The sequence below is a fragment of the Tasmannia lanceolata genome, unplaced genomic scaffold (genome assembly GCF_043159265.1).
Source record: "Tasmannia lanceolata isolate RefF3 unplaced genomic scaffold, GAP_Taslan_0.1 ptg000008l, whole genome shotgun sequence".
Lineage (NCBI taxonomy): Eukaryota > Viridiplantae > Streptophyta > Magnoliopsida > Canellales > Winteraceae > Tasmannia > Tasmannia lanceolata.
Genome location: NW_027518685.1, coordinates 19,531,603 through 19,551,462, shown reverse-complemented (window position 1 = coordinate 19,551,462; position 19,860 = coordinate 19,531,603). Strand labels below are relative to the sequence as shown.

General features: G+C 37.9%; 2 protein-coding genes and 1 non-coding gene across 7 annotated transcripts in view; all 3 read right to left on the bottom strand.

The window, feature by feature from the left end:
- LOC143884692 (OVARIAN TUMOR DOMAIN-containing deubiquitinating enzyme 11-like) overlaps positions 1-6,017 on the bottom strand; it is a 30,137-nt gene extending 24,120 nt beyond the window's left edge. The window contains exons 1-2 of one of the 3 annotated variants that reach the window (XM_077388408.1): positions 5,968-6,017; positions 2,329-2,530 (exon numbers count right to left, since the gene is read on the bottom strand). In XM_077388408.1, the coding sequence (XP_077244523.1) occupies positions 2,329-2,508 (180 nt within the window). In that variant the 5' untranslated portion in view covers positions 2,509-2,530; positions 5,968-6,017. Of the gene's footprint in view, positions 1-2,328; positions 2,531-5,854; positions 5,927-5,967 lie in introns of those variants that run through there. The other 2 variants (XM_077388407.1, XM_077388406.1) reach the window with 2 other exon arrangements.
- Positions 6,018-10,146: 4,129 nt separating this feature from the next.
- Positions 10,147-19,101, bottom strand: LOC143884691 (FKBP-like peptidyl-prolyl cis-trans isomerase family protein). 3 transcript variants are annotated; one of them, XR_013253039.1, is made up of 5 exons: positions 18,799-19,101; positions 18,005-18,127; positions 15,415-15,531; positions 14,942-15,042; positions 10,518-10,661 (listed from the first exon to the last, which is right to left on the bottom strand). XR_013253039.1 is itself a non-coding variant. In XM_077388405.1 (5 exons), exons 1-5 carry the CDS (start codon positions 19,057-19,059, stop codon positions 10,570-10,572), a joined length of 624 nt encoding a protein of 207 aa, XP_077244520.1. In that variant the 5' UTR covers positions 19,060-19,101; the 3' UTR covers positions 10,518-10,569. The 3 variants fall into 3 exon arrangements, 2 of the variants coding, with proteins under 2 accessions (XP_077244519.1, XP_077244520.1); XM_077388405.1 differs by lacking the exon at positions 14,942-15,042 and adding an exon at positions 11,501-11,531; XM_077388404.1 differs by lacking the exon at positions 14,942-15,042 and having other exon boundaries at positions 10,147-10,661.
- A 253-nt stretch (positions 19,102-19,354) lies between these two features.
- Positions 19,355-19,427, bottom strand: TRNAK-UUU (transfer RNA lysine (anticodon UUU)). The gene has a single exon. It is a non-coding gene; the product is annotated as a tRNA-Lys (tRNA).
- Positions 19,428-19,860: the final 433 nt, after the last annotated feature.

Below are 19,860 nucleotides of genomic sequence, written 5' to 3'. Positions count from 1 at the left end.
AAGGCTCATACCCAGCACACGCCTCTGTATTTTTGTGGCTCTCTGGTTCGTTATCGTGTCAATCACCACCAGTTTGAGAAGGAATAGCTTGTTCACAATTTGTTGATCGACACAATTTATTGTGTCGATCACCACCAGTCTCGACTCTCAAGATACCCAAATTCAAACAACAATGCATGTGGAAGAATTCATCATTTGGCTCTCCAAAGTAGAAAATGTGTTTGAATTACTGTTTAAAAGCTCCCTAAGCCAATCATCAACGTTGACTCCCTTTTGCCTTGGTCAACCCGACCAAGTCAATCAAATCTACTTTGAGATGCTCGTGTTGAAGAAAAATTGACCCTATGGATCATTGACCCGCCCGAGTCAACTCCCTTTTAGCTTGGCCGAGTTCTTGCCCAAGTCTGAGTTTCCAAAAACTGGTTCGAATCCAAGGAGATGCCCGATGATAAGGTAGAGATTGCATCCATTAAAGTATGTGGTTAAGGATTCCCAAGTCCTCTCCATATTTTGATGTGGATAGCCTGTTATTGTCATTCAGAATCAAAACTGGGGGGATCCATCCAATTGAGATATCTCTCAACAGGAAGCATTGACTCGGGGCGCGGCAAGAGGCTTTTTTTTATCCTATCTGTAGAATCATCTACTTTGCGTGGGTAATGTCTCACCAGTCTCTAGTTGATCGACAACAGGTACTCTCCCAGGGGCGGAGCCAGGAGTTTACACTTGGGGGGCCTAACTAATTTACACTTTGCCTGCATTGGTTATTTGGGGGGGGGGGGGGGGGGGGGCACGCTATATGTCCTTCTCTCTCTCTCTCTCTCTCTCTCTCTCTCTCTCTCTCTCTCAGAGACAAAAGTCATAATCAATGGCAGAATCAACGAGATATAAAGGAGAGGTTAATTGATTTAACAATTTCAATTTCCCAGCAAAGCTCTTCCAACTTAGAACTCTTTTTTTAATGAGGAACCTAGATTAAAAATTCTTCATAATCTCATGTTGACCCGCCTTCCATGCCATATGTGTGCATTCGCTCATTCGTTGTTCGATCAGCCCAGATTTTACTTTCCGAGTTCTACCCATAAACTGCTTCTATCCCAATGACATTTGGTTGGCCACCTATCAATTCAGGTGGAGAGACAAGCAGTGTGCGGCTTCCATCTATTTGAAGTAACAGTTGTTCCGTTAAAGGCGTGATGCCAGCCTTTAAATTCGTCTTCCATTCCTGAAGGCATAAGAGATTTGATTTTAACATGGAGGAGCTGGCCGGCACAATAGATTTTCCTTTTGCCCCCTAACTAGAATCCTTTTTATGTGGAGAAGGCCCGTCGAAAGATAAAGAAAGCATGTGATTAATTTTCATTACTTCTAGAGATGTTTTAATAATGTCGTCGCCTACATCTTACATTACTAGCTATAGGGCTTATGGTTGAAGTGTTAGCTCTTGGTTGCTTTCAATAAGTAAGGTTAACAGCGTTGAACAAGTCAAGAAACTCTTTGTATGGGCGTTAACATGAGAGACTTCACATTCAAGAGGGAGCTTAGCAGTTAGCGATAGAGTATACCTTAGAGAGTCAGTGATGGCTATAAAGGTTTCATACTTTGATATGTGGTCTTTTGGTGGCTCGATAGACTCAGCTTGCTTGGTTGTATGTCATCATGAGAACGAACTAGTTTATGAGTATCATTATTAATGAAAGTACTGAAAATATGATTGAAAAAAATCATCACAGTTTGTTATTTACTAGCATAAGATTGTGTGAGTATTGAAATAGTTTACCATGTAATTCAGAAAGAATACAAATAGTTCGTCCAGAGACTCCAGGGACCAGTTATTTCCAAAGTAACAAATGAAATAGAAAAGGAATGTAGTGCATAGATCCATTGAATTTTCTTAAAAGGTCACATTAGTCAGTGGGAATGCAAACTGGTATTTGCGGTCCAGCCATCTTAAAATGCATCATATGCTACTCTAAGGTTAGGGGAGGACGGAAGTAACAATAAGATATGGGTCCAAATAAATAGAGAGCAATTGCAAATTGTATGTAAAAAGAAAAAGATATTAAAGTATTAGAAATCAATTGCTAATTGTAGGTAAAAAGAAAATTGATTTTAAAGTATTATTTCACCATTTTCAGAGAAATATTTACTACAAGGCATAACTGATTTTAAGAAGCAACATCTAGACATATTAAAAAGAAATACTAGATAATTTGATAGATTTTGCATGGAAATAAGCAAGGCATAATGGCGATGCCTGTGTTGCACAACATCAACATAAGTGAAACAAAACAAGAAGGTATTAAGTCTCATGGACTGAGGTCTTACTGGGATGGAATCTAAATGAGATAGACGCTTCCCGAGACTCCGTTCCACTGGGAAATTTTCTTGTGATAAAATATTGGCAATAGTTCTATCATCATCAGTATCTTGCAAACTGCTATTTAAACTCGAGCTAGAACTTGCACGGGCAGAACTTGCACGGGCATTGTCATATTGTTCAGACATACTAGTTGAAGAAGTGCATCCACTACAGGTAAGATAAATGTAGGAACTTCAAGATATATCATCTAGTAAAAAAACTGATGGCTAAAATAGTTGCATACAATGAAATAGAGAAAAAAATCGTCAAACGTGTGTTGATTTGACATCCACAAAATATAATTCCATCATGTAAACAACTAAAAGTTAAACTTTTTAAAGGTTAGACTCTGCCTATGTACATAAACAAATAAGCTCAGTAGCTCAGGCAATCAATTGAAGTAAAAGCATTAAGAATTATAATAGGATGGAACAAAATAACTATTTTTTGTGTTGAAAAATTATGAATAAAAATTAATGGTAAAAAACATGTCTACATATCTGCAGAAGTACAAAACATTGGGCGCCTCAATTCTCCTGTTTTTCCTTACGTGGCTGTAATTCCAATAAGAAACCAAAACTGTTGGGGTATATCTTATATTTCCTAAGGAGTTTGGTGCAACAGATATGTACACAAGTGGATAGTGACCACACACACACACATATAAATGTGTGTGAATGTCAATAGATTTAACATTCCATCCTGGACTCCCTCGAGTCGACTCCCTTTTGCCTTTGCAGGCTTGCAGCGTTCCGGTTTGCCTCACAAAGTCAATAAAAATTCCTTGGACTCCCCAGAGTTATGACCGCATCAACCGAGTACTCAGCCATGTCAACCGAGTACTCAACCGCCTTGTGCTGAGTTGACTAGGATAGTCTTCAGCCCCATTTTGACCCGCATCCGCATTTTGAAACATTGAGTTATAGTAAGACATAGAAATTCATCGCACATACCCTTTTTATTGACTCAAGTATCCACATAGTTGCACCAACACTGTAACTGACCTCCAAATCGCATCGTGTACAAAATATCAGAGAGAACCACTCTAAAGGGGTATCTGTTTCCTATCCTTCTCTAGGATTGCTCACCCAAACCGTAGTTACCACAAAACATGTTTCCCTCACAAATACCTCGGTTTATCTCTGACTGTTTCCCGTGGCATTGGTAGAACCTCTTTCTTGGCTAGCAACAATGTCTCAAACACGTGGATGTCTTAATTATTCCCAAATTCAATGAGCCCCTGGGACTTCTAAGGCAACTACTTAAACAAGATTAAAGTACTATTTTGCAACCCAATAGCATCCATTCTATCCACCCATTTTCACGCATCTGATTATTTATAAGAATAACTGTCAATTCTGTTCTGGAGGCCGTTCCACTTTTCATCTTGATTGGAACATTTTTGGCATCCCGCCTGTTACTATTTCAGAACAGACACAACAAAAAATCTTTAAAATATTAAGAATCAAAAACTTAAAACGATTTAGAAAAACATTAGAACAACCTAATGTAACAAAAAATCACTCATTTTAATAGTTAACATGAATCCATGCTAGATCATCAATCTAGTGTAGGATGCATTGTCATATCCTTTTCTATATGTTGTTCTTATCTTTTCTAATAACATAGGATAGGTTATTCATTTGTGCTCCTTCAAGGACAATTTTGTGATTATGTTTGTAAGGGTTTTAAGTTTTAACAAAGTAAAGAAGATAGGCATTTTAAAGCCCTACCATAGTTTGTTCTAGTGTCATCCACTTTTTTGGTACTTGTCAGTTGCCACCGATATCTTTATTTAGAACTTTTTCATTGGTTCATACAACTCATTGTAGCTTATATTAACCAATACTAGAAATCAACATAAAGGAGATGAGGCGCAAATAACAAAACAAGTATAGCAAAAACTAGTCAGTATAGCTAGGTAGATAGGTATAAAATATATAGATAAATAGACACCTATAAAGATATAGGATTTATTTGAGAAAAAAATAGTCAATGAGTTGCTTTTATGTTTCATTTGATAGGAAGATAAGTGCATGTGTAGGTTCAGTATTTCTCTAAGCATAATTCTTGTGTGGGATTGGAGCTTACTTACATTTTCCAGTGCTGATTTGGATCCAATGCGTAGGGGTATAAACGGATCGAATTCGGAGCGAATATGGCTATATCCGAATTCGATTACAGTATACACTCTCCGAATTCGGATTCGGATTCGGATTCGACGGATATTTAATATCTATTACCGAATTCGTATCCGTCGGATATTGTTCGAATTCGGATATTATCCGTATCCGTTTATCCGGTAAATTCGAACATTTTATTGCAGCACTTTATCTTTTTTCTCCTACTTACTCGAATGAATTTTCCAAACCCTAAAACTAGACCTCTACATTCTCTTCACAAAATTAACTCTCAAACCCTAAAATATATGAGATCCTCTTCTTCCTTTTAAAACAAAGGCAAAGAGAGAGAGAGGGGGAGGCGATGGGGATGGATGATAGTGTTGCTAGTGGTCTTTATCCAGACTTTTTGGGAGAGCATTGTCAAGTAATGCACAAGAATGCACAAGAATGCACGAGAATGGCCGGGAAAGAATACTCCCACGAGGAACACATTATATTGTCTAAAGACATCTCAATCAAAAGGTAATAATGGAATAAAAAAGCAACAGGCCATTTTTGGTTAGAATGAGACGGGGTTAGGGCTTTTCATGAAATAGCAATTTGTTGGTTAATACTTAATACCCTAAGCCAGAAAGTTCCAATGTATAGGTTTCTAAAAGATTGTTTTCTACTCCCATATCCTAACGCTAATATTTTCTACTAAGAAATTTTCCTACAGAGTTCCTAACCAAAAAGCAATAGCATGCTCTAAGAGATCCATCGCAAGGCCTACATTACTAAGATTGCAAAACTTACTGGCTGACATATAATCCCACTAGAAACTGAAATAGAATATATAGAGAACCAAGATATCAGGATAAAAAATAGAAGAAAAACCTCATTTTTTTTCATTCAGCAAAACAGTGCCCATTTGCAGAACCAATAACAAAAGAGGTAAAATACATATAGTTCTTCAAACATCCAAACTAAGAAACATCAAAAGAACAAAACCAATATCCTCATTCAGCAACAAAGTAAGCGTTTGGCTAAATCCCATCAAAATTAGAACAGAGCAAGTAGAATCCTAACATGATACCCAAAAGAAGAAGCATAACAAACCAACCCAATTTGTTCACTCAACAACTAAAATACCCAATTTCAAAATCCCATCACAATTACAACACAATAGATAGAATTCTACCAAGATACCCAGAAGAAATTATTCCAAAGATAACAAAAACAGCATCCCCAAAAGTCACAGAATTACAACAAAACCCCAAAAGAAATACCCAATTACAACAAAAGAAATACCCAATTACACAAAACCCCACAAAATCACAACAGAATACAGCGAATTCAAAGAAGAAGAAAAAAGAAAGAGAGGAAATACCCAGTACCCAGAATTGCAAACTAATTACAGAGCTAAGATATCTGTTTCTAATCAATGGATAAAGGGGGGGGGCGTGTGTGTGTGTCCGACGAGATGAAGAAGAAAAAGCTTACAGAATATAGAGTTTTCTTCGGATTGACAAAATTGAGATATATATATATATATATATATATATATATATATATATATATATATATATAAGAGTACACACAAATCAACCTCTTCGGAAACTTCTAAAACCGTGTACGCACGATAACGTGTAGTACCATAGAGTCGTTTATTGATTCAAATTAAATCCTATTGTTGGGTCCCACACTAGATGTCTATTTGAGACCGTTGATTGTGTAGACTATCACAAAGCAATCCTCGTAGTTTTTGTGCCCAAATAGACATCCCCCAATCAGGAAAACACTTCCTTCTCTTCTTGTGCATGTGTCACCATATAAGCTTTTGACGTTTTTTTAACAAGACCTTCTGTGCATGTGTCACCATATAAGCTTTTCCGTTTGGTTGCCAGTAAAATTTTTGTCCTACGAGCTTTTTAATCTTAACACTGAAGTCAACAGAATTTGCTAGGTTTTTTTTTTGTTTTCCTACAATTGCTAAAATTCCCGCCAAAATTTAGGGGTGTCGTTACCAAATATGGGAAGGGAAGAGAGAGAAAGAGAGAGGACATCATTTCCCGGAAAAGAAAGAGAAGAGACAAAGTGTCCATGTCATACTCATAAGCAATCATTACAAGAATGGGATTAAAAAAATTCCAGTACTAAAAGGCAACCAAATATGGGATGGGATGAAAATTTTACTAAAAACTTCGTAGGTTTTAAATTTTACCGGCAACCAAACAGAATAGAAGATAAAATGGTCCTGTGCAAATATCAAAACATGTTTCTGCTGATTAACATTTCCCAAAATTATTAGTTTAACTTCTTCGTAGAACCCTAAGGCGTGAGTCAATATTAGTGGGTAAAAGTAGTGGTCAACAATTAGATCAATATATCGAATCACATCCGCGTGACACACTTGGGCTTGAACAAGTATTCATTAGGAAACAGTCTAACCCCACTTTTGTTTAGTAATTTTCATATCGAGATTAAGTCATTTGACTATATCCATATCTACTCAAACCCATGCATATGGTGAGTTCCACTATCTCAAATCTCATGCTATGATGGTTAGGGGACCAACATTTTATAACCAGTTAACCACACATTGGTGGAGCCCACCACTTTACACCCTGTGCTTTGATGTGGTGGGCTCACTATCTTCACCTAAACCGATGCATAGAGTGGGGACCACTGTTTTACACCTCATGTTTTTATGGGATTGGGCCTACCAATTTACACATCATGTTTTGATGGGGTAGGGGGCCATCACTTTAATCCTCACCCCTATGAGGTGGGGTCCACCTTATCTATATAAACCCTATGCATTAGAGTGGCCCCACCATTTTACACGTCATGCTCGGATGGTGTGGGGTATGCCATTTTGTACGCATAGCATGGACCTGGAATGCTATATAGGTAACATCGTCTAATTAAAATGATCTGTAGAAGTGGATAAACTACGAGTCTCCGTCAAAGGCCAAAAGACACATAAGAACTAAGACAAGAGGAGCTGCCAAACAAATGGTCTATGCTCCAGGTATCATCTCAGCCATATCTTCTAACAACTAGAAAAGTTTAATAAGGGCATGGACCCACATTGTTTGGATGATCCAGAGCGTTCATTTGATGGGCCCTGACATAGATAGGGTGTGCCCAAAAAATCAGCTCCATCGGATCATCCTAACCCTTCAATCTGCGGACGAACCGTCAACTGAGGGGGCCTACCTTATAGAAATTGAAACCACAGGGGCTCTACTTGTAACTTTTTAAACATCAGGGATTAAGTTGAATGTGTCAAAAACCACAGGGGGGGTCTAAGTGTATTTTTCCCTTTTCCTTTTTCTTTATTTTTTTGAAAAGGGATTTGCCTGAGAACATCACAAAAGGCATTTCGCCGACATTAATGAGTGCAACAAGCTAAAAGGGAACTGCACCACTAACATCTAGTAACTTTTGTTCCACTCATTTGTCAAGCAGTCTCGATATTATTATTGTCTTGCGTCAAAACAATGGAGATCTATTATCACACAAATTTAGAATTTGCATGTAAATGTCCCTGATTCTCCAAGCTCCAAATGACCTTATTTGTGTCCATGGGGGTAACATTTGGGGAATCACATTCTACCATTAATTTCCTAATAATTTATGTAGATATCCAAAGTCCTCATAGTAGAGCATGTGCCACTGCTTCATTTGAATCGCATTCTCCAGTAGGACCGAAGTATGCCTTAAAAGATAACGCCATGATGATCTCGAAACACACCCCACTTCGGCTACTCCAGAATTATCTATTAAACTCCCATCAAAGCTTATTTTTATCCATTCATAAGATGCAGGGTTCTCAACATGGTTGTGAATATCAGTGCCTCTTTCCCAAACAATGCTCCTCTTAACTCCTTGATGTTTCTTGAGTTGAGAGTGGACACATCAACTTTTCATTCCTTGCCCATTAAATCGAATCAATTTTCATTTATGTTATTATGCTTCTAATGGGCTGGTGGTGATCATCGAATATTATGTTATTTATTTTGTTCCTAACATACAAAATTACAAATCATTGAATATTATATATCATTTATAGGATTTGCTACGAATTTTTGCGGGAAGCCTGAAGCCATTTTGCAGGAGAGAACAGCCACTTCAGATGAATTAAATGAATAAGACAAAATCTACTAAAAAGTGAGCCTATCTAGTTGTTCTATCCTGCAAAATGGCTTTCCACAAAATTGCCGGAGCAAATTGTTAGTGATTTTGCATTTTCATAATCATGTATATTACATGTTTTAGTGTTTTGGAAAATGTTTTATCAAAAGCGTTTGGGAAAAAGAAAATGTTTTCTTGGAAATATTTGCTTTTACAAAAGGATGTAGAAGTGTAGTTGAAAAAGATAGTTCCACATCGGATGAGAGAAAAGAAAGAGAAGGGCTTATAAAGCACTACCTTTTCTAACTCTTGTTGATTGCACATTGGGTTGAACCCATGGTTGGACCCGCGGGACGGTGCAACGCACCGTTCGCACACGCGCATGCGCACCGGGCCCATGACTCCAACGGTCAAAGGGTGTGATCAAATGGGTTGTGTCCCTTCCCCCAACGGTCATGTGCCAAGGGGGTGCGATCCACACCATAGATGGTTGATCTAACGATGACTGGGTTGGAGAGAGGTTTTACTCAAACCAACAGTCACCTCTAGAATCGATCAGGACCATTCAATATCAATGGGTGCGATCTAACGGTCAGATTTCAAACATTCTGGAAAAGTGCCCTGTAGAGGTGTTTTTCACACTGAAAAGACACCAGATGGTCTATAAAATATGTGCAAACTTCAGTCATTTCAGATAGAAATCGAATTGGCAATTCTGACTGATTTTACACTCTCTTCTACACTCCTAGAAAAATCCCCAAGTATTTCTACATACTGTTTTTCTTTTGTTTACTGTTCTAGATACTGTTTTTCTGCAGAAACAGAATCTAGAGATTTCTCTAAGGCTTGAAATTTCGGAAGGGCATTTCGGATTTGATTCCGCTAGTGCTACGCGTCATCAAACATTAGTAGGGCTTCCCTACTAGGCTTCATTGTATCTTGGAGGCAATTCGCGGATCCCCTTTGCACACTACTAGTGGGGGCGAATCTTGTCTTAAGGAAAGTGATATCACGCCTTGAAGCAACAAGTTTCTGTTTTCTATCATCAACAGTACCCTCAACAAATTTCCAACACAAATCTCATTATTTATTTTGCTCCTTAAATGCTAAATCATCGCTTGTGGAAGAAGGCATCGTAGGATTATTATTATTATTATTATTTTATTTTTATTTTTTTGCACTAACGACCTGTACCCGTCTCCAATCAAGAATAGCTTTATCAAATGAACGGTTATGATCAGTGGGTCTCATTCACCCATCCATGTTGAGCCCACATTTTGACTGGTTCCAAATTTATAAGCACATGTATGAGGCAGATTGTGTTCCTCTTTAGAGCCATGCAGGCAAAACTATAGGCTTTGTATTAGAAAATGGGATTTGCTGGCCAATTTCACGGAAAGCCATTTCGGGGCCACAGTTTGACTTTTTGACTTGCCTAGGAGTTTCAGGGGGGTAATTGCGCTTGTAAATAACATGTAAGCAGTCTTTAGAAATTATGGAAGAAATTTATCTCAAAAATTGTGTTTTAGCACACCGAGGAGCACTGACAATTCCCTAGAAGTGGGCCAAGAGGCTGATCTTATCTTCCCTCTAAGAAAATCAATCATGTTACAAATCGATTCAGGTTCATAACATTTGGCATGGCCCACCAAGATGGTTCGATGGTGGCATAGCTCAGCCCCTTATCTATAATCAAGTAACATGGCTTTCAGAATTCAGCTAAAAGGCAATGAAACAGGGGTACTGTTTTTAAATCCATTCCACACTTAAATTACAAACCTGATCTCCAGGAAGGTGAAAATTAGAAGGCTTGTTATGCCATCTGAAAAATGATTTTTAACTGGCCTTTACAAACCTGATTTCCAGGAGGGTGCCTTTTGATAATTGTGATTTTTATGTTAATTTTTTTGAATTAAGACACTGACTCGAGAGTTTTACGGATGCCTTAGGCTGACCAACTCGATGTCAAATATGAGAGTCCCTAGGGTCGAACCTTCCCCATTGGCAAGGCGGGTCGGATTGAAAATGGTGGTAAACAGCCTCTGTCGGTCGAAGAACTGCATATAATGGAAAAACAATAGATTAGTAATAAACCCAACAAATGGGAAGGGAACATCAGGTTTAAAGTCTCCAATGAAACACTGAAAATCAATTTCTGTATCATAGACAATTGGAATCATTTAATGGGGAAATTAATCTCATTTGCAACAACACTGAATCTCAGTTAACAATTATTATCACTGTTAAATCATGATCAGATGATGATTAGTGTGGCACACCAGCAGCTAGAGGTAGGAGTAAGGACTCCTTGGTCTGCGTTATACTTTCAAAGAAAGGACTAGGTCCCACCATTTCCAAAATCAAGCATAAATCAGAATGATCATCTCTATGCAGATAAGTGAACCCGGATTCAAGTCACGGAAACAGCCTCTCTGCAAAGCAGTGCGTACATCTAGCCCTCCCAAGGGCGAGCCTTGGCGCAACGGTAAGGTTGCTCCATTGTGACCTGGTGGTCACGGGTTCACGTCACGGAAACAACCTCTCTGCAAAGCAAGGGTAAGGCTGCGAACATCTAGCCCTCCCCAGACCCCGCAATGGCGGGAGCCTCGTGCATTGGGCCGCCCTTTTTTTTAATGGTAGTATAGCAGTGTATTCTTTTCTTTTATCGATCTTTCACGATTTTATTGAGAACGTTAAAAATTGGTGATATTTGTGACAATAGTGAGACCCATTATCTACTAATAGAAACATGCTTGGTGGCCGACAGCTTCCATGCACGTTGTGACCCCACCAGCTAATCACCATCAGATTTACACTGACGATCCAGTGTAAATACTGGATCACTTCACTGATCACAATGTTTTTATGATACAATGGTTAAGGCTTTGTATCTCACCTTTGAGGTCGCAGGTTCGATCCCAGCTCACCTATTAAAAAAAAAAAAAAAACATTGCTAGCCTTACTAGCCACCACTGTCAAGCTTAGGTTAATATTGCTATGAATGGGTAAGTTCTTAAGCAACTGATAGCAAGATGTTACTAGCCAAAGCAGATCCAAACACAAAGTTTCTCCTAGTGGCTTACCAAATCCAAAGAGTAAAGCAGAGTAAAATTTAACAACCCAATGAGTTTAGCAGCACTTGCGATAAAGCACTGAAGGGAAAACTTGTACGCATGGCAACAATCAAATTATATTGACTTATAAACCAAAAGAACAGGTATCATGTAATTAGGAAGGTGCACTTAAACTGTAAGCAGATGTGCCAACCAAAGTCTGTTGGTGGGGTTGGCATTAATAACATTAGATGTCAAATGCAGCTTTGCTAGCTAAATGGTGAAGAGTTACACATCAATTAGATGTGAAGAATGCCTTTCTTCATGGTGATCTTTCAAAGGAAGCATATACGGATTTTCACCTGATTTTTATCCTCAAGGGTAGAGAAGGAAGGTGCGTTGTCTTAGAAAGGCGATGCATGGTTTGAAACAATCACCACAAATGCGGTTCAACAAACTAAGCGGTGCTCTCCTCAAGATTGGCATTTGAAGGGGTACGTATGATCAGTGTTTAGAAGATTGAGGCTCACAAAACTATTTTGGAATAATATGTGAACAAAATTGTTTTTACCAAGGATTTTCCTGAAGAGATTCAAAAGGTAAAGTACCTTGGCAGAATTTTTGATATTAATGATCTTGGTCTTCTCAATCATTTTCTTGGTATTGAAGTTGCTCGATCTAGGAATTTCTTAGCAAAAATATGTCCTAACTAGTCCTCTTGGAGCAAAGCCGAGTCATGGATATATCTTAGAGCCTTTAAGAGATGTTACACGCTACCACCGATTTGTTGAGAAACTCATTTACTAAACGGTCACACATTCGGATATAACTTATTTCATAGATATGGTAAGTCAATTCATGCATAAACCATGTAAACATTATTATGAGACTATCATTCGTACTCAAAGACCGGAAAGCATCACTAGGTAAATGACTACTATATCAGAATCACAGTCACTTGGATGCAAGAGAGTATTATGATATTGATTGGGCTGGTTTGTCTGATGATATAAGGCCCGCTAGCCAATGTTGTATGTTTTTAGGTGGTAACTCAGTCACATGGAAGAGTAAGAAGCAATCTGTTGTTGCTCGCTCTTCAACTGAAGTTGAATAACAGTTGATGGATCATGCTACAGTTGAGGTGATGTGGCTATCTCTTCTCACAGATATCAGTGTTGAGGTTTCTACTCCTATGCAACTCTATTGTGATAATCAAGCAATCATTCAAAGTGCTTCTAAACCAATCTTTCAAGAGATGACTAAGCAAATAGAGGTGGCGGTGTCATTTTATTCGTGAGAAAATGTCTTCTAAGACTATCTCTACTCCTTATGATCAATTTGTATCTCAGTTGGCGGATATATTTACTAAGGCTATTGTTCGAGCTTGTCTTCATGATATTCTTGGCAAGTTGGGCATGCGTGATGGCTATGCTCCAGCTTGAGGGGGCGTAGAAGAATAAATGAGAAATAGATGGGGCTCATCATTAAAGTTCATTGGGTTTAGAGGAGCTTTAATTTTATAATCGTAGGGGCCATTCTTAAGGGATATTTTTGCCTATTTCATTATTGTTTGTTATATGTTTATGTTACTTAAGTGATGGGCCCACTTTGGCTTCTGCACAAGGAATAAAAGAAAAGGTTTGTGGGTTGGGTTTTCCAACCACTTTCTCTTCTTCTCTTGTTTCTCTCTTCTTTCTCTTCTTCTATTTCTTCGTCTACGTCTCTCCATCTCTTCTTCTCTTCTCCCATTGTCTTGTTTTTTCTCCTTCGAAACCCTCAACTTTGATTTATATCAATACCAGCATGGTAAAGAAAAGATCATGCTAAATAATGATTTTCTCCTATCAATAATAAATTGATATACACCATAGCTATAAATAAAAATGGAAACTAATAAATATTCATGTAGTATATACTACTTGAAAGTGAGGGAGTTTACTAGGAAAGAGTATTTGGAAATCGACAAATCGTATTCCGGTGCTAGTTTTTTAATTGATTTAGAAATGTATTCTAGCACTAATTTTTCAGTTGGCGCCTTGCTCAGCCCTTCATACATACTCATATATCACCGGGTTCTACCTCTCATAACAGATTGTATCCAAGTATATTCACTATGACACTAGTTCGTACAGTAGAAGACAATATCCCAATAGCATCCCATCTGGAAGATCATCAAGTGACAAGAACATTGGATTCAGCTAGATATCAAAAATATCATTATAGAAAGAACATTGGACAAAGGTAGATATCACAAATATCCTAGGTAAGCAATGTTTAATCCAAGTTGTTCAATACCCACCTTTATGGTCAATCCAAGGTGGCAAGGATTAGAACCTTGTGTTAGTGATTGACCCAGTGGCTCTCATTCGTATCCCTCTCGCATAAATGCTTAAACCTATTTAAAATGATGGGAACTTCAGCTTCTGATAATAACTTGATTTCTTCCAGACTCGGTGCTATGGATATAATGTTTGCATTTCTTTGAAGGAGCAACCTTCCATCATCGGATAATAGTATAAGGTGGAGCTTTCACAACGGATTTTGTCAGATGTAGGGTCTAGATAATCTCGAATTTGTGTCCTTCACTTTATGATTAAGAAGCCACTGAGTGTATGGAGTGGTCCGCACCTTCCCCAATTCACATGACTTTGCTTTCCTCAAGTGGACTAGTATATTTTCTGTCCAGATTTTACAGATTGTGGACCCTAGCTCTTCCTTCCACTATCTGATGTCAATAATGTTTAAAAACTCAAGACACGAGAACTCGGTGAAGGTAAAAAGGAGTAGACTCCAAGGAATCAATAATTGACACAGTCAACTTTTCATTTGCTCAGGTGAGTCTGATTGACTTGGTAGGGAAAAACTTAGACTCGACAAGAACTCATCTAAAGTAAATCGAGTCGACACGGGCAATCAATTGACTCGGGGAGTTTTTAAACAGTGGGTGTCGCAGGGAAGAGAGATCAATGGCCACCATTATAAAAAATCTTTCTTTCCTCTACTCAAATCCAAGCTAGAACTAATAGGAAAGATTGGAACTAGCTAGCCGTTTTGCCTTATTTCTCCATAAAACTAACAATAACTACCGAACCATCACTCACGAGATTATAACAGGAGGAGATTTCAAATATCAAGGAGAAATCTTAAAAAGAGAGAAACCATAAGAAGAATCCCACAATTAAAAGAATTTGCGAGATCTGTCACTGGAAAAGATCCAAGAAACAGCAAAGATAACATCAGACATTCCCAACTAGATGATGTCCACAAAAATGCGATTTACTTACAAAAGAAGAATAGGATTATCAAAGCACTCTGACAACAGGAAGCGCTATTGTTGGCACCTTCATTGAAGCCTGCCTATATGCTGCCACATCGCCACCATTCCCTTACAAAACAGAACTTCTTGTCATCAGGGCACCCTAATCATACCATTTCTCATGAATAACTTTTTCCCATGCATAAGCCCTAAAAAAGATGCATGTGAAATCTTGTACATTAAATTCCCATGTGTGCCTGAATGATAATTTTGTCTTTCTTCACTGTAGATGTTCTTGCTAAATGGATCACTGCTTGTTTTGTTGGCGGTTCAGCAGTAAAGACAATATGTGAAATTACAAATATCAAATGTCAGACTATTTTTAGCCAACATGGCTGTTTAATGTTATCCATGTGAATTAATCATAATTGTTCTTTCATAGCAACATCCACTTTAACCCAACTAATCCAACTAGAAAGAAAAAACAAGAGGAACACATACATTAGGTGGTATGGGTTCTTGTGATGTGTTTTGATAGCCTTGGGATGGTGGAATAACGGTCCGACGAATACCTCCTACTTTCATCGATTTCACGGCTGATTCGATGCCAGAAATAACCTATATAAAACATTTCCAACAATCAATATCAGCAGTTTTCTCAATTTGATTTCAATTATCCACGTTTCAATGTTTTTAAAAGAGGAATGATAGATGCAAGACCCTCTTTATGCAAGGACCAAAGAAGGGCCCTTAATAGATCCATGTCATTAAGTGCAACCGAATCCGATTTCTCAATCGACTTTAAAAATGACGTGGATCTATTCAAGGGCCCTTCTCCAGCCCTTGCATAAAAAGGACCCTTGCATCTATCATTCCTCTTTTAAAGATGTAAGAGGCATGGAATGCTCTAAGTGTTTGGCGTACTGAAGGTTAAAAACATCAAATATTTATGTTAAATAAATTGAAAATTTTAAGGGTTGTACCCTACCTGTGAAAGTATGTTAAGCCATGTAAAAATGAATATGAACAGGGAAAAATTTTTAGGATTCAGGAATAGAAGAAAGCATACACTGATAACAAATCAAGGAAATATTCTTGAGGTTTTCTAGTCTCTGTCTTCTGTCAAGGCAGTATGCCAAAAGTAGCAGGTTGTTTATCAATGGCAACAAACACAAACCCATGCCTAGACGATGAATTCTGGTCCTATGTGGACAATTCTCCAATCCTTAGAAATCAGAAGCATTTTATTCATTCTAAGACAAAAAAAGAAAACCCCCTAGAGTGGTCATGCTAATTGCCACTGGAAACGTGGCAACCACATTTGATAGGATCAATCTATTTCTCTTGACATAACATTACCAATTTCAAAACAAATATTGGTATTTCCTTAGCCTCCACCAAGATTTTCATGACACAAAGTCATATTACCAACTACAAGTCTTGAGATCAAACATGCTCGGATACCAATTATGATGCAGCAAAAATAGGAAAATAAACATGAGTTATGAAGTTAAATTCAACGAAAAAATAGAACCAAGCAAATACCTCAATAAATGAAAAGGAGAGCAACAATGTGAAAACAACGAAGAAAAAGTAAAATTCCTTGTATAAACTTCAAATTTGTAATTAATCTAGAACTTTAATTCCACATCTGACTAAACATCCTATTTTATCTTATTTTGAGCAAGTGAATTTTTATTAAAACAAGAGAACCATGCTAGTCGAAGCTATTGCAAGAAAAAAATGAGAATAAATAAAAGGAAAAAAAAGAAAAGAAATTACAAACTGGGTTTCTCATAACAAAACCTCAAACATGAGATATACCTCAAACTTGCTATCTTTTTATTACGCCCAAAGTCTAATAAAAACCTACATAAAATACCCAAAACATGAATGGAAGTGGCTTTTTCTGGACAATTCAGATTTGGAGATTCAATCGAGGCAGCGGTCTTAGCCTAGCTTCAAGGACAGAGGTTGGCTTTCCTGAACTTTATTTTGAATGGCAAAAAATACTTTATTAAAGGAAAATAGAGAGGAGGCCCTTGGTCGGAGCTACAAGATAAGAAAAAAGAAGACAACAATAAGATAAAAACAAAAAAACAAAAGCTAACAGGGAGCCAACAAAAAAAAAAATCAAATATCTCCAGAGCGGTCCTCCCTATACCCGATCGTGCGAGTCTATCATCTTCGCTATTCGCCGACCTCTTTACATGCTGAAAGCGGACATTGGAGTTAACTACTCGCTCGTGAATCTCGTCAATCATATCGGCGGATCTCCATAGATGGGGATGGCTACCATTCATCCACAGAATTACATTAAGCGAGTCACCTTCAATGACCAGCCTGTTTAAGTCCCTCTCCTCTGAAAGTCTAATACCCTGTAAGACAAGTCTTAGTTCAGCCTCATTGGAATCCACGATCTCAATTGATCAAGAAAAATCCCACATGTTCATCCCCTGATTATCCCTAAGAAACTCATACTCCAGCTGGCCTCGGATTGCCCAAACTCGAGCAATTAAAGTTGAACTTGAAGAATCTCGTTTAGGAGGGACCCATTGAGGTAAGGTGGCTCCTTGTTCTCTCCACTAACAGTTAACAATCGGCAGCACCACCATAAGTCGGTACTAGAAATGAAAGCGAAACAAGGGAGAATCTTTATCCTGGCGATAGTCAGTGTTCTTGAACTTGAAGATGACTCTAGGAGTGTCATAAAGTGGACTTCCCAAGAGTCCAATTGTCCATGGAGGATAGAGAACATACTGAGGAAATTTTAGACCTTACATTATCTTTAGATGAGAGTTTGGAGAGAAGCAAACTAGGTTGGCGAACAAATTGGAAAGTTATCACATCATGAGATTCGCTTGCTCACGGAGATTATTTTCCTCTCTAGTTCTTAGTCATTTTTGCTTCCCATGTGTATTCTCTCGAAACAGTCATTAGCTTTTATTTCTCGTTTTGTTTCTAATAAGTTTCATTATCATTCAAATAAAAAAGAAGGGCATAAAAAGCAATAAAACCACTTCTTGTATTTGGATTTACTAGCTACTTCCAACATAAGTATTGAAAATATCACAACAATCTCAAATCTTACTTTTCCCGATCCAACGACGAATACAAAAGGAACTGGGTCTCCTGTTTCATCTTTGTGATCGTATGTTGAATCAAATCGCCACCCTTGTTTTGCCGCCAACCTTCCGTAGTAATGAATCGCAACCTTTGTCGTGAAAAAAAAAACAACAACAATAAATTACTGTTAATTCACACGGACCAAAAACTAAGATTCGGAACTAGCAATGATCTAACTTCTATGTTCATAATGTGGATGTCATCTCAGCTGGTACATATCAGATTACCAAAACCAATAATACCAGTTCCTACTAGTAATTATTCAAGAATGCTGCTTTCATTAATGCAAAAAATCTACGAGAAAAGCGCAGGGAGCTTAACTGCGCTTTAGTGGTTTATAAAGCCTCCCATTGGTTCCTTTCTTGTGGACCCGCTATACGTTTCGAAGGGGGGCCCGCCATTCGAACCAATTGGAGGCTTTATAAACCACTAAAGCTCAGTAAAGCTCCCTGCGCTACAGCGCAGGAACGCTTTTCAATCTACATTTTAATCTATGCAAAATATAAAACCATGATTTTGTGTTTGTACATGAAACCAAAGATATCTGCTCCACCATGTTTTCAGCTTTAATGGGGAAGGGAACATTCTATTCAATTTGGCTAATACTAATACATCCACCAAATGATGGATCTAGGAAGAATTATCAAAGGCTACTGATGTCGGCACTGCCATGATTTAATAATTGCACAAACACAGCTTGTCTTTTCTTTTTGAAACAAAACCCTAGATAATACTAGAAAAGAAACCCTAATAATTCACCTGGTCTCCATCGATAGGCAACTCTCCTTCACCTTCTCGAATGTCGAACGCTTTTACTCCACCCGAACCTTGTAGCTCCAAGAAATCGGAAGCTACAGCAGATGAAGAAGAAGAAGAAGAGGAAATGAAGAAGAGAGATGAGAGCAAAGTAAAAGCTCTTCTAGAAGAAGAGAGAGGAACGATTTTAGAGGGATTTTTAGGGCGGGAAAAACGAGGAGAGAGACAAAACGAGGAAGATGCGCATAAGACGCTCATTTCCATTTCCTTTTCTTTTTTTTGTTATTATTCAGGCTATGCAAACAAAATCCTTCGAGATAGAAAAGCAAAGGCGAAAAACAAAACGCTAATGATATTGGCACTATCAGGTTTTTATAAATGCATTAACTTGTCTCGTCTTTTAATATTTAAACAGCAGTTAAAGGTTATTACAGTTTCCAAAAAGCTGGCAGAAGACGGCCTAGTTTTAAAAGAAAAGACAGGTGGAGTTTGTGCGAATATTAAAACATGAAAATGAAAATATATGTTGAAGAAAAAATAACTTTCATTTATTTTCTCGCGCCGACCGTGGGGCTCGAACCCACGACCACGTGGTTAAAAGCCACGCGCTCTACCAGCTGAGCTAGATCGGCTAAGGCAACAGACTGGGTAGTCTTAAGTTATTAAAGAGTTACACCCTACGGATTTTGTTGTCTCGTTCGTGATTCAACGAAACAAAGAAAAATAATGCAAAAAATATTTCTTTTGCACGCCAATCAATAAGGTAGAACGGGGAATAACTTCTCTTTTATTTATGGACCTATCTATGGCGCCATGTACTGTGATATACTGATATGGTCCACAGTTGTTGTTGGCCATCACAACCATTGTTTCTAGACCTTTGATCGAGCATTGTGAAAAAAGACGCCCGTTTAGATGTTTATAAGTTGCTCCCCTTTCATTATACGATTTTGTGAATATGATTATGGTTAGCATCGAATCTGTATAATGATCAAGATTGTTGATCATGTGAACCACCGTGGGAATGAGCCATGTTTTGAAAATTGAGAATAAGAAAAAAAAAAT